This window comes from Neofelis nebulosa, chromosome 9 (genome assembly GCF_028018385.1).
Source record: "Neofelis nebulosa isolate mNeoNeb1 chromosome 9, mNeoNeb1.pri, whole genome shotgun sequence".
In the NCBI taxonomy this organism is placed as follows: domain Eukaryota; kingdom Metazoa; phylum Chordata; class Mammalia; order Carnivora; family Felidae; genus Neofelis; species Neofelis nebulosa.
The window spans coordinates 27,315,734-27,331,387 of record NC_080790.1 but is presented as its reverse complement, the minus strand read 5'-3'; the positions used below and the strand labels follow the sequence as shown (position 1 = coordinate 27,331,387).

Sequence of the window (15,654 nt, the reverse complement as noted above, 5' to 3'; positions counted from 1 at the left end):
ATCATTTCCCACCCCTGGGCGACCCCACTTTCTCTTCATCAATCTTCAACATCATGGGACCTCTGCAAGAAGCCAAGACCACAAAGACTAGGACTGCATGTTTCCCACTGGCGCGTCTCCAAAAAAATTACAGTGTACGTATACAAGAAAACATTGAGGCCCTCTTTAAGACCCTTCAGGAGAGTTACCATACACTCAATTATCAACAGCACAGAAAACAGCGATTATTCAATAAGATGAGGTTATCAGGGAGCTGGCTCCTCTGCTCACGCAGTGAATGATTCCTTCCGCGTATCTACCAGAACTGAATTCAAAATCAACAACATGCAAATGACTGTACACTGACCTTTAGAGACCCTATCTGGGAGTTGCAAATGTGCATATCAAATATGCCTATGTGTTGTCCCTCTTCTCGGGTCAATATAACAACATTCTTCTTTCTTGGGTGCTATCACTCCAAAATCCTACTTTCTCCTTGTCTGGATTCTTTCAGCACTTATGTTAGAGCATTTAAAGTTATTCTGTCCCATGTTTATAAGCTAAAGGTTTTTAAAATTATTTATAATAATTTATATATGTGTTCACGTTCTCTAAATTCTAATACTGCATTCTTGTCAACTGAGTGATATATAAATGTATGAACATTTAATACTGATCGAATTTTCATGTTATTAAAGAATCACAGCTAGATTCAGATGGGGAACAATATTATATAGATAGGACTTAGATCCAGCAATTATTTTTTTAGTTCATTTATTTATTTTGAGAGAGAGAGAGTAGGGGAGGGACAGAGAGATAGGGAGGAAGAGAGATAGAATTCCAAGCAGGATCCACAGTGTCAGTGGAGAGTCTGATGCGGGACTTGAAGTCACGAATCAGGGGATTGTGACCTGAGCTGAAGTCAGATGCTTAACTGACTGAGCCACCCAGGCGCCAACCCCCCACACGCGCCCCGCAGCAAATTTCCATATTTTCTATTAATAAATCTCACAGTTAATAGTCCCATTTTATGCCAAAAAAAAAAAAAACCCAGCAAGTTGATTAAATATTTGCCTGAAATTTCTAGGAACCAATATTCTAATATTGGATGGAAATTTCTAAGAACCAATACTCTAGTATTGGATTGGATTATTACCTAACAAGGGTAAGTTCTGGTCTTATTCTAATTTAATCAAACACGCATGTTAAATTTTAGCTGAATTAAGAAGTACTTCGCTTAGCATGTATGTGCTCTGAGAATACACAGTTGCATAAACATGTCAGAACACCTTTCCATCCATAGTCCAGGCCATGAGTTGATCTGAATTCTGTGTAATCCTCTGATTCCATTGGTCCCACCTTCTTCTCTTACTAGAATTTAAGTTCCATGAGAACAAGGAGTTTTGTCTGATTTGTTCTCTATTGTTTTCCTAACACTCAGGATAGTGCCAGTTATATAGTCGGTGTTCAATAAATGTTTCATGAATGAATGCTAGATTTCCTCAAACCAAATAATGAATAATGGACATGTTACTACATTTAAGTCTAAAAAGAATCCATACATATTCTAAAAGAAAATCATTTTGATGGTAAAAAAGACTTGCAAACAATGAATAAATTACCTTCTCAGGGGGTGCAGTTGCCACTAAAACCAGAAAAGAAAGAAGGACATTAGTACAATTTAAGTCAATCTACCACATAACAGTTATATTTTTAAAAAGCAATAGAAGTCCACTATCACCCCAAAAGGATTAAGACTCAAACTCAATAAAAATTAAGACTCAAACTCAATAAAATGCAGAATTATGGTCATTGTGGAGAATTTTACACACAACCAACAGAAAAACTATTCATGTTATATCATTCCTTAACTACAGGAGTTCAGGTAGATGCGATGAAATTCTTTCCAACTCCTTCATTAACTGAAAAAGTTAAAGGAAACAACACTTTCTGGCACATTATTTTATGCCTAATCTGACTTTTATGGAATATCCCATATCACAAACACAAAACAAAACAAACATTTTCATTAATTGGCCACATACTTATCCTTAATGTAAATAATGTTTAAAATACTTTCTGATGTTTATGTTAAAAAAAAAAGCCACTTATTTCAATAAGAGATCTAAGAATGGGTACTGTCCTCCTAATCTTTATTGAAGAGAACTTCCAGTAAGATAAGCTAACTAAATTAGGAGGAAAGAAATCACAGGCCAATTAAATCTAATTAGAGATTAACATTAATATGTTGAACAAATTCCATATTAAACAATCATGACATTGTTGTGAGGTAGTAGTTGTGTCTTTGTATTTAGAAAACTTAGGTCCCATTAATCAGTCCTTAGTATTACTCCTCAAGCCTGTGATCAACGATTACTGGGGTTTTTCCTCACTGATCAGTGTCTCCATAAACATAAGTGTACAATTTCGGTAGATGCTTAACTCCCCAAAGCAATCAGGGTACCTGATAGCTTATCGCTGCTGCTTTATTCTTGTGGTTGGAAAAGTCAACTAACTGTCCATCCTGCCTAACCCACCAAGAAAGTCATGAGGCAGCATCTGGGACCAGAGGCCATTTTCCTCCTGCCTGTGCAAAGGATGAGTAGTTGCCAACATGTGGCCAGGAGACCCCTACTGTGTAGAAGTAAATGGGTCAATACTGTCAAATCTAGGTGAGGTCCTACCTGCTCTACCTAGCCAAAGAAGTACAACAGAGTGAAAGAGTGAAATGAAACAGACCTAGAACACAGAAAGACTCAGAGCCCTGAAGAAAGCTCTCTCTAGAACCTAGGTACCTTCTCTCCTCACAAAATCCATTCCTAAATTCTGACCTAATAAACTGTGAAAAGCCAACAGAAGCTTCATTAGAGACAATGTACATGTCATACAAATCTAAAATTTTTATTCCTTCTATCTGGGGTGAGAATTTTTATAATAAAGATACTCAAGGTATTGAACATGCTGGCTTTTATAAAGAGATACAATCAAAGTTAATTGTCTCTAGACTCCTTCTAAAATATAAAGCCTTACCTGCCTTCTTGGAAAACTGTGCTCGTTGGCCCCGTTATATACTCGTCACATGACATCTGACAAGCCATGTCCCTCCCCTCTCTAGGTCTCAGTTTTCTCAGAAGGCCAATGGAAGGACTGCACGAGGCAATTTCCAAGATCCCTTCAATGGACTTTCCTGTCTTTCTTCACTTCCCATTATCCCTGATTGCCTGCTGCCCTCTATTTCCTGGAAGCTCAGCCAATGCTTTAACTTCTTTAAATCCATGGACTCCACTTTGCAAAGTAAATAAATATTTATTAAATGGCCTTCTAGACAAAGAAATAAATTATGACTATTCCCTCAAAGATCTAAATTACCCTTCAGGAATAAACACCAAGAAAAAGTGGCCCCAGCAGGTCCTGAGATCACCCTGGAAAATCGTTACCTGCTATGAACATATTACCCTATGGCCGTGGTCCTCAGTCACAGGTCATTTTGGCCTGCAGGGACGTTTGGCCAAACTGGGCTTGACAGTTTCTGGCTCTAACAACCGGAGGGGAGGGTGCTAGTAGCATATCTAAAAGTTAGAGGCCAAGGAGTTTACTCACTGAAAATTATCCTGAAGTACCAATAGTACTGAGGTTAAAAACACTGTTCGAGAAGAGTGTTAAAAGGGAAACCAAACACACACAAGACAGACGGTTGGGTCCATGATCTATTTCCACTCTCACCTTCTGGCTCCGCCACTCCTGGCCCGTGTTCCCGGGAGAAGGTCAGGGCCTCCACTGGCTCTTCCTTGGCTGGGAGAGGTGGAGGATGAGTACTTTTAGCAACAGGTTGAGTGTTCTTTGGCTTGACAAATACAGGTCCTTTACCTACATGGTGATGGATTGGCCTGCGTCTATGAACGCCAGAAACCGTATAACCCATTCCACCAGGACAGATTTCCTTAAAAGCAGCTAGATTTGGGATGGGAAAATATTCCTTTTAAAAATCTAAAAGTGCAAACTTATACAGAGGAAAATATCATGATGAGTATTTTTTAAATAAACCATCATTAATATAGTTACATTCAAAAACTTCAAAAACAGATGCATAATGCTTGAATTTGTTAAACTTGCATATTTACAGAAAAAACCCAACCCTTTGTTTTACTCAGTATTTCTCCATCTGTTAATTCCTTATCAGAGTTATATATATATATATATATATATATATATATATACACACACACACACACATATATATATATATGGCATATACAGCATATAGGAAGCATATATTTATATATATTATATAGATCAGTGACTAATTAGGAGATATTATATATGCATATTATATATGTAATTTTCTGTATCATATATCACATATATATGTGATATATCAGGAGATTTTTATGTATCAAAGATTTTAATATATATTATATATATATATCATGGGGTGTGTGTGTAAGATCAGCAAAAACCAGGCTTTCTTCTTTTCCTCCTGCTTTGGTGTAATTTCATTAGTTATTAACAAGGAACTCAGTAATGTCTAAGCTAGATGATTAGCAAGAAGGTTAAAAAAGAAAAATACATCACTAGTCAGGGAAATGAGGTGCTGGAATCTTTCATAACTTGTTTCCAAATCACAGACTCAGCCAGAATGGAGCATATCAGCTGATATGGTGAGGTTGGTTAAGAAGGACTGAAAAGGGGAAGTGGTTTTGAACAGTGAGTCTCAGGATAGTGACAAGGAATCCAGCAAAGTTAAAACACACTAAAGAGATGATGGAATGAAGTCAAGAACAACAGAACATGCCAAGTCAGAAAATGGAGTTATTTTCAAAAAAAGAGACGAGTGGGCAACAGCCTGACTTTGACCAGCTGGCTTAATTATCCAGAGGACAAGGCGATGTTCTGTGCTCTGGGACTGCTATCCTTGCCAGGAAAGTGGTCTTGTCTACTCAGAAAAAAAAAAAAAAAAAAAAAAAGGTAGACTGGGCACATAGGATTTGCTAACCTCCACTGCATCACCTCCAGGAATAAGTAAAAGAGAAAGACGGGGGTGGCGAGGCAGTGTGTGGCCTGAGGAGGAAAATCCACCTAATCCCTTTGGTGTTGGTGTTGGAGGCAAGTTACCAAACCCAGACACTAAGGAGCTTATGGTCAACTTTCATATTTCTACTTTTCAAATTGAAAGTAAAGTCAGTCATTTCTCACTTCTACTAAACAAGAGATCTCCTATTGAATGTTCTGGACCTAAAATTAGTTCTCAATAAAAAGGAAACTCTAAAATACTCCTTGAAGTCTGCTAAAACATTGTTTTTCTAAGGATCACACATTAAATGGCAGAACTTCATTCTTAAACTTAACTATGAAATACAATTCTTACTTGAAAGAACAGATGTTTCCAGAAGAAGACATGTTTTCTGATCAAATATTTTCAGTATTAATGAACTAAATGTTGTGAAAATCACCAAATTAACCAAAAATTGGTTAAGTACAAAAAGTTTGTCTTTAATGCTATTTTCAAATTTAGTTGCTGGATGTTATGAAAGAGTCTTCCTGTGTTCTATTCACCATCTTGATTTACACTTCATGTAAGAGTCACAAAGCTATTAAAACCGAACTTGAAGAGAAATGGGTCTATAAATTACAAAGATAGTTTATTTCATGGATTATTATTTTATAATAATCAGTAGTTCAGATCCCAAAGGGAGAATACCAGGCTATTTTGTGGGTGTCTAAAATTATACAGGCTATCAAAATACGATCAACATTATACTATCCTCTGCCTTACCAATTCTTTCCGATCCTAATCACCAACAAAGGTGGACCATGAGATTTAAATTTATATTTAAACCCTGTCTGCTGCTGTGTAAGCAACAGCTTTGAGACATAGTCCTGTGAGAGTTTCTCCACTTCCCTAGGTGGGAAGCATCTTGCCAAATAAGCACTTGACTAGACTTTTTTTTGGTCACCATGTGCCAACGAACTAGGTGCCACTTCTCCCTTGATAATACCATGCCCGGATTTGCAGGGTGTGTTTCTTTCTCTTCCATTTAATCCTACTTGATCTTGCTTGAGAAGGTGAGGATTCCTTGGCATAAGCAAGACATTGAGAGAAATATACTTACTCTTTCAGGATATTGGGCAAATATGTACCAAACTAAAGTATAAAGAATTAATCAATTTCTATTAATATTCTGACTCAGAAATTCCTAGGTGCACTGGCAGGATCTGCCCTTGAGTTATTAATACTCAGAGCACAAATTCAATCATGGTTATAATTCCCTCCATTTCCAACTGGAGAAACTGACAAGCACATTTTCAATAAATGAGCAAGTGAGTCAACCCGTACAAGGTCTCGTTTCCATGCACGTGACATGCGGTCAGGCATTACGACAGTGCATGGCCCAGCAGGGCCTCTGGTCTCTTTGTACTTTTGAACAGCAGACTTTGGGTCCGAGAAGATGAGGATAGAAAGTAATGGCTTTTCTTAACATACAAAAGGAAGTCTAATGTTACAAAGAAACAGGAAAATCACTTTGCATGTCATTTTTTCCCACTGATTCAACCTTCTATGGTCATGGTTTGTACAAACTGATAAAAACCCGTTGTATTATTAAAAAGTAAATTAAAAGTCAGAAACCAAAAATAAAGCAAGTTGCCAAAGTCCTCCTGTGTCCTTGCGTGGCTGGGAAGGAATATGAGCGTACAGATGGAAATGACTTACCTGTGCCTGGAAGGGGACATTTCTCACAGTGTGGGCCCCAGGCTTTGCCCACACTACAACAGCAGAGCTGCTTGGTGAGGTGAACAGACAGAGGGTGCATACACTGCCTTCCGGAACTGACAAGTCGGTAACAGGGCCCTTTCTCTTCAGAGATCACAGGGGTATCCGCTGAAGCAGAGAGATAAGGCCTGATGTCACCCAAGAAACGACAAAGTCTAGATTGACTTTTCTTGACACAGTAAATTGAACCTTAAGTTCTGGATTAGAAACCGTATTTCAGAATAAATTTGTGTAGATTTAGGGCATCACCTTTCCTGATTTAGAGTCAGCTTACCAAACAAGTTTTAGAATCAGGGCCCCGAGTGTCCCTCTTCCTATCTGGTCCCTTTTTCCAATTTAGCAAGCATTAGATCAGGTATGTGTGCATGAAGTAGAAAGAAACCACTTTGGCCAAAATCAGCTGCCCAACTAAATCTAAGTAACTATTATCAAAATCACTTGTTTTCCTGTATTTAGCCCTAACAGAGGGAGTTCTAGGGCAGAATCTGGCAAACAGCCAGGCATTGTGAAAATCAGAAACTGAACATAGCTGATGCTGAAAAAGACAGCTGTTGCCCTTCTCACTTTGAGGGCAGGGAGAGCTTGTGAGGCCTCATCAGGTGTCACTGTAAGCCAGTCAACAGCATATAAGAGGCAGGGAGCAGCTTCTGACCTGCCATACTACACAAGACAGCACACCAGAGAAGGCAACGATGGGTGCAGTCTCTTAGAAAACACTGCAAAAGCACACCGGCCCATAATCATCCAATACCTGAATCCTATTCCTGAATCTTCTACTCTCAGTTTATTGATCAAACTGCATTAATCCAAATCCAACAGCTAGACACTCAAGTGAGCACAGAAGGCAAAGATGAGGATAAAATACAATATTGCCTTCGAGAAGTTCATTTTCTAATGTAAATGTGGATGGAGTATGTTCTTCAGAGTCAGCTCCAGGCCAAGTCAATGGGCTGAACAGACCAAGCTTGATTGTCCTCCCTTTGATCCCTCCCCCATCCCAACCAAAGTTCTTCTCTACTGTATCCCTGTCCAGATGAGGTTTTTCCCATGTACCTTTCCTTTAACTAACTCCTCTAGCACCTGGAGCTTCCAGATCACCTTCCTCTCCTGCTCAGATCTCAATTTTCAATCATTCCAAAAGGACTGACATCTCTGTTAAGATGCTGTAAGAAACAACCTGATCAAATTAAGGTGCTACAGCACAGTGAAAAGAGCAAAGGTTTTTAGAGCCAGACAGACCTGGATTCTCATGGCATTTCTTGCCAGGAATTCAACCTATAGAAGTCACTGGGGTTGTGATGGTTAATCGGATCTTTTGGCTCAGCTAGGCCACAGCAGGCAGGTATTCAGTCAAAACACAGGTCTGAAAGTTGCTGGGAAGGTATGTTATACATGAGACTAACAATTATGTTGGTAGACTTTGAGTAGAACAGATTATCTCCAGAATGTGGTTGGCCTCATCCTAACAGGTGAAGGTCTTAAGAGGAAAAAGACTGAACTCTCCAGACGAAGGGATTTTGCCAGCGACTATCTTCAGAATCAAGCTATAACACTAACTCTTCCCTTGGTCTCCAGTCTACCAGCCTACCCTGAAGATTTTGGACTTGCTGGTCTCCAAAATCATGTGAATCAATTCCTCTGAAATCGCTCTCTTTATACACACACATGCATACACACACACACACACACAAACACACACACACACCCCTATTGGTTCTGTTTCTCTGGAAAGAACCCTAATCCACTGGTGAGCTTCAATAACCCTCACTTATAGACGATAGGCTCAGTGTGCAGATTAGAAATATCATATGCTAATAAACCTTTAGTACAGAGTAGACACAAGGCACTTGTCAGCCACTCTTTTGAAAATAAAAGTAGGTATCTCCATTCTCTCAAGGGCATTTGTACATTGCTTAGTGGTAGAATATGAACAAAGTAAAGATACTTAAAAATAGCAATACTGGAGAATTGGAATATGGGAACAGGTGACTGAGGGGAGCAGAGGAGACCTTCCTGAAGCTTCAGAACTTAACACAGTAATTTAGTCTAGTCAGGCCAGTTTTGTCCAGGTTACTAAAAAAGTGCTAAGAGGGAGAACTTTGAGTCTTTTCCTCTTCCTTCTCCTACTTACTTTCTGGAGTCTGTGCAAGACTGATAAAAGATCACAGAGCAAAATAAAAGACAATTTAAGTATGGTTATCATCCCCAAAAGGATAATAAATCCCTAGAATGACTGAACATCACTAATGTTATCGTGTGTGTGTGTGTATGTATACACCTATAGGTCATAGTTCTAGTATAATCAGTTCCTAAGATATTCTACTAAAAAAATTCCTCTCCAAATTATTTCAAAGTTACAACACATGTTTTCAGAGAAACAATGTCAGGCCGTCTCACAGGAGCCTAGTTTACATATGGTAGGGCTTACTTATAATACTAATTGCATTAATGTTAGTTCTAGATCCTGGGAATAAGGGCCATTCAGGACACGGCAGAGAGTTTCCTCAAATCCATGATGCTGGCTAATGGTGACATGGACTCCCTTCCACTTAGTTCTCCACACTCACGTCCTTGTATCCACCTCACCCGCACCTCTGGGGTAGTTAATACCAGATTAGGTGTCATCCTTGTTACCCTCAAAGTGTCTCCCCTAAAGTCTCCAAGGACTTTACTTTTTTTTAATGTTTATTTATTTATTTTTCTTTTTAATAGGAAATTTTATTGTCAAATTGGTTTCCATACAACACCCAGTGCTCATCCCAACAGGTGCACTCCTCAATGCCCATCACCCACTTTCCCCTCCCTCCCACCCTCCATCAACCCTCAGTTTAGTCTCAGTTTTTTAAGTCTCTTATGGTTTGCCTCCTTCCCTCTCTGTAACTTTTTTTTTCCCCTTCCCCTCTCCCGTGGTCTTCTGTTAAGTTTCTCAGGATCCACATATGAGTGAAAACATATGGTATCTTTCTCTGTATGACTTATTTCACTTAGCATAACACTCTCCAGTTCCATCCACATTGCGACAAAAGGCCATATTTCATTCTTTCTCATTGCCAAGTAGTATTCTATTGTGTATATAAACCACAATTTCTTTACCCATTTGTCAGTTGATGGACATTTAGGCTCTTCCATAATGTGGCTATTGTTGAAAGTGTGGCTATAAACATTGGGGTACAAGTGCCCCTATGCATCAGCACTCCTGTATCCCTTGGGCAAATTCCTAGCAGTGCTATTGCTGGGTCCAGAGTTGATGTATTTTTAATTTTTTGAGAACTCCACACTGTTTTCCAGAGTGGCTGCACCAGTTTGCATTCCCACCAACAGTGCAAGAGGGTTCTGGTTTCTCCACATCCTCTCCAGCATCTATAGTCTCCTAATTTGTTCTTTTTAGCCACTCTGACCGGCGTGAGGTGATATCTCAGGGTGGTTTTGATATGTATTTCCCTGATAAGGAGTGACACTGAGCAACTTTTCATGTGCCTGTTGGCCATCTGGATGCCTTTTTTAGAGAAGTTTATTTTCAGAGAGAGTGGGGGAGGCGAGGCAGAGGGAGAGAGAGAATCCCAAGCAGGCTCCACTATCAGCATGGAGCCTGATGTGGGACTTGATCTCACCACCATGAGATCATGACCTGAGCTGAAATCAAAAGTGAGATGCTTAACCGACTAAGCCCCCCTGGTGTCCCCCAGGGACTCTACTCTGAAGGAACCTACTACCATGCCTGTCCGCCAAATTAAAGTAAAACTCCACATCAACAATTTAGTTTTTTACAGATTATTAGGTGTGCATGACTATGAATTGTAAGACATTGTTTGTTAAGCAAAGTGAGGTGATAGTTGTTGAGCTCTCTTGCATTACACACACACACACACACACACACACACACACCACACAAACACACCACACACAAACTTTAGGCATTTTATCTGGAGTATAAAGACAGAAGTCCAGTGAACTAATTCTTTCTAAACATTTCACACCAAAAATCATCTATAGACTTTTGTCCTCCCATCAGACAGCTTCCAAAGCATTTCAAGTGGGGGTTGTTAGGGAAGTAAGAGAAATCACTGGCTTATGGTCATCGCAGCAATTGTCGGTGAGCATGGGTGTGCAGACCATGTTCTAACTAGACATTCTGGCTCATCCCAACTACATATAAGAATAAGAAACTAATGAAAAAAATTATTCCTTCAGAGCTGGAAGAAAACCAAGAAACGGTCCAGCTTCCATACATCAATTTCACTGAGGCTCCCATGATTCAAATTTTCTTTGATCTTCAACTATATGGACCAAAAAGTGTTCATTTATGCCTCAGATTTGTAACAGAGTATGCCTTTTCAAACCACTCCTATTTTAACACCTAGATTACCTGTCATTCTTTTATCATTTCCGATCTCTCATATGGCAATTCCACTTATTTTGTTAGATCGCTAGCATTTTCACATTCTAGTCTACGTGACAGCATTAATCCATAGACAGTGTGCTCTGAATTACGAAGCTGAGTCCCTTTCATTACAGATTGGAAGACTAATCATAAAGGAGAATTCATTACATACATTTATTTTAACATATGGTACACGTGATCATATATTCTCGAGTCATAAAGTTTTAGGCTACACTAAAAAAAATCGGTCATGCCCAAAGATTTGTAAAGAATAAGTGGAAACAGGTATGGGAACGGGTACGGAGTAGCAGTAACAAACATGCCGACAGGTTCCAAAACGCAGACACGCTCCAACAGTGGTTTTTGCAGGTTATATTTTTCCAAGATGGGTTGCTAAGATAAAGGTGGAAAAACTCAGGTACTCCAAATAGATGGAAACCCTTCAGGCATGTAAAACCTACTGGAAATGCCACATCAATCAGTCAAGAAGATGTATCTTTTTTTTGTTAGCTAGAGATCTAGAAATCTTCAAAAGTAATATACGCATACAGCCCCATACCTTAGTCACCAACCATCACCGAACAGCCAGTGCTGATGGTGAAAGTCACACAACACACTATGACAGAAAGATGGTACGTTTCTCTCACTTGGATTCCCCAGTGGCATACCAAGCAACTTAATTACAGGGCTATATGATAAATTCTGATCCTACTTTCAAAGACATGCTTCCACAGATGAATGGTAAGTATCCTAAAGCAGATATAAACTAATCTGCCACTTAGAGGAAGCTGAAAAATATAAAAGACTCGGAAAGATGGCATGTATATTGGTTGTTCCCCTCTCCCCCAACACCCCTGATATCCTCATTCGTCTCTTGGATGAAATTTCACATTAGAGTTTCATCCCGTTAAAGCTTAAAACCCTACAGAGGACGAGGGCTGAGAGGCAGGTAAAGTGTCATGAGGAGTCTGAGAGATGAATTTGCTGAAATAAGAACCACTGGGCACCCTTGTGGGAAAATGTGCTATTAAATTCTGGGAGAACCAAAATAAAAGAAACCATGATTCCAGAGACAGGGCAGAGTTACAGCATCTATTCTACGGTGTGGCAAGTGAGACTAAATAACAGCTCTCCTTAAATAAAGGACTTGCTCCTGTCAATTCAGACTGGTTTCTTCTGCCTGATTAGAGGCTCGGCTTGTGGAGTAAGATCCAGTTTCCAGCGTGGGCTCTACCACTTAAAGGTTGTGTGACTTTTCTCAAGATCCTTAACCCCTCCGAGCCTCCATTTCTTTATTTCTAAAATAGAGAGAATAGCGACACAAACCTCACGGACATCTGGTAAGTATTTTATCTATCATAGTATTATAATCTGTATCAAGTGTTCATCACAGTGCCTGGCACTTATTAAGTGCACAATAAAGATGCTGACATTACTGCTCTGGTTTTTGGTTTTTGTTGTTACTGTTATCATGTGGGGGCAAACACTTTGCACAGACATGTTTGTCTAACCCCCAGAACACAGTGGTACAAGATCACTAAGTGAGGGAAGGGAGAGACCTGAGCTAGGACGGCCACAGAAGAGATGGAAAGAAAAGACAGGGGCACCTGGGTGGCTCAGTTGAAGTGTCCGACTCTTGTTTTTGGCTCAGGTCATGATCTCACAGATCACAGGGTTGAGCCCTACATTGGGCTCTGCACTGACAGCATGGAGCCTGTATAAGAAGTTTCTTTTTCCCTTTCTCTCTGTCCCTTCCCTGCGTGCTCTCTCTCCCTTACTCTCTCTCTCTCAAAATAAATAAATAAACTTAAAAAAAGAAAAGACAGATTACAAAGATTAACAACTTTCTTGGAGACCAAAGGAGAGGACAGAGTCAAAACTGGCAGAGAAGCTCCCAGCCCGACTGCCTGGAAAACAATGCCACATGGCCAAAACCACTAAGTCAGGAAGGAAAGGCCATTTCAGGGGGAAAGGAGGGGATCTAGCAGTCATTTACTCAATCAGCTGTGTAAAACAATGATCTAGAACTATGCAGTCTGAGACATTAATGCCTCACTACTTCAATAAAATGTACATGAATTATAATTTAAAATTTAATTCTTCGGTCACACTGGCCACGTGTGACTAGCATCTGCTATACCAGACGGCACAGATACAGAACATTCCCCATCATCACAGAAAGTTCTCTTAGACACTGTTGATACAGCCCAAGAATAAGCAAACTCCTTGTGTAAAAGGCAAAATAATAAACACTTTCGACCCTGTGGGCCCTACTGGCTCTGCTCCAACTTCCCAACTCTGCCATCACCACATGAAAGCAACATTAGACAGTACGTCAATGAATGGGCATGGCTGTGTTCCAATAAAACTTTAATTACCAAAACAAACAGTGGAACACATTTGGCCCATGGGCTATGGCTTGCCCACCCCTGATCTAGAACTAGGTTTGGGTGCTTAGAGGCCCAAAACCCACTGTTAAATCTCAAGAGTCCCTTACTAGCTGTAGGATCTTCAGAAGTTATGTAAACTCTCGTGGCTTCAATTACCTACTATGTAAAATGAGAATAATACATCCCTCATTAAGATGTTGGGGAAGTAAAAAGATATCATGGGCATAAACATGACCGGCTTTTAGAAGGAATGTGGCTTCATCTGAGCATCTCTCTCCAACCCTCCGTTTCTGTGTATTGGCATCAAGGCCATGGGGCAAAAATACTATCAAACAGCAAATATCCGGGCTCAGAGTTCTTTCATCTGGGCATTTTTCTATTAAGCCTATAGGGCATACCCACCACAGCTCTCATCCCGCAGCTCCCGAATTCCCAAGAAAATTGCAGCTGATCAAGTCAGGAAGCTTATTATACTGCAAAGGTTATTATACTTTTCTTGGATTTGCTCTGACAAATCCTAAAATTTCACCTTTCCCCATCCCTAGAGAGGAGGAGGTCCAAAGAATGCTGCTGTAGCAGCCTAAGGCACAGACACAGAGGTCTGAGGCAGCAGAAGCCAGGTCCACTGGCTCTCCTTCTGTGAGCTTTGCTAAGGCGAGGACAGAGAGCAGGCGAGGAGGAAAAGTGAGACGGTTGCAACCTTAGGCCAGAATCAAGGAAATCTGAGGGTGTTCACTTCAGTGCATTGGAGAACAGGGCGGGCAAACCCTGGCCATGGCCAAGTGCCTTCCTTTGCGCTCACAGAGTCAGCCACAGCTTTGACAGCCTGGATAGGCCCAAAGTTCACGCGGCCTGAGCAAATGTGGTCAATCTCTTCCTCGTGCTTGGCCTGCTCTATCCACAACTGTTTTTATAATACCTCTCAAAAACATACATTCCAAACATTAAGCAATGGCTTTGCTCGGTGCCTTTGTGTGTCTGGTGTGTGCATGTATATGTGTGTGTGCATGTAAACATACGTGTGAGCCCCAGTCTCTTCCTGCTATTTCCCCATTACTATTAAGGGCACCACCATCTCCTCAATATTTTTCCCCTTACACTGTAAACATCACCTTCTTTCCTGATTCTTTTCAACGGTCTTCAGACTTCCCCCACCTATTTCTTCAAAATATAGTTCACAAACCAATCAGGCTGGACTGACCCAAGTCACAAATCCTGAGGAACCCCACACATCTGTGAGGTTACATGTGGTATATCCAGAGAATAGGGAAATAAATCTGCCCGTTCAATGCTGGTGTAGAGCCCAGGTTTTAACTTCAAACTCTAAACTGGAGCATTTAACCAGCAACAAACCTCTCTTAATACTTATCATTTCAGCTGTTGTAGCTGAACCATAAAATTGAATTATTTATTTTTCAAATAAGAATGGATGGTTGTTTAATAAGTTCAGTATTATTGGGGCAATGACAGGGAAAATAAATGCTAAGGAAATGTGTAAGTGTTTCAAAAATCTCATTGGCAGATTTCTACTATCTTATTAAAACCTGGACATCTGCCCTTAACTCTAGACATCAGATCTAGTCAAAATTTAATAAAACACTTTGCGACCAGTTTTCCAACTTCACCTAATCTTCAATCTTCAGTCTGGTAATTTTAACCAGACTACAAGTTAAATTAAGAGGAAAAAAAAAACAAACATTCAAAGCAAATTCTATATCCAAACTCTGTAAAATCTTTTACACTTAAAATTATGAAACTATTTAAAATATTTACTCATGTAATTCAAATCAGCCAGAAATGATCCCTAAATTATCTGGATATTGTCAACAATGTGAGTTTTGGCCTGAAATTTCCAGATCCCTGCATTAGTTTTCAAATGTACCTTGTATGAAACATCATCTTACAGTCTAATTTTACCACTCACCAAAAAAGCCCTGTAATTAAGAGTCTGCTTCGTGATCAGAACTGTCTGTGAAAGAATACAGAAGAAGGAACTTACGTGTGAAATTTCCTAATCTGCATTTGACACTTTTTAAAAGAAAATAGTAGTGATTAGTAACAATTATCCAGAAGACTCAATGAACTCTCAGAATTCTGAAAGTAATGAATGAGACTGTCATTTTTACTTTACTACA

General features: G+C 39.8%; 1 protein-coding gene across 11 annotated transcripts in view; it reads right to left on the bottom strand.

Annotated features, from left to right (window-relative positions):
• The window catches only part of LTBP1 (latent transforming growth factor beta binding protein 1), a 402,356-nt gene that overhangs the window by 126,882 nt on the left and 259,820 nt on the right, over positions 1 to 15,654 (bottom strand). For 9 of the 11 annotated variants that reach the window (XM_058683005.1, XM_058683000.1, XM_058683002.1 and 6 more), the window contains 3 exons: positions 6,689 to 6,856; positions 3,703 to 3,930; positions 1,602 to 1,624 (listed from right to left, as the gene is read on the bottom strand). In XM_058683005.1, coding sequence (XP_058538988.1) covers positions 1,602 to 1,624; positions 3,703 to 3,930; positions 6,689 to 6,856 — 419 coding nt within the window. The remainder of the gene's footprint in view (positions 1 to 1,601; positions 1,625 to 3,702; positions 3,931 to 6,688; positions 6,857 to 15,654) is intronic. The other 2 variants (XM_058683003.1, XM_058683010.1) reach the window with 1 other exon arrangement.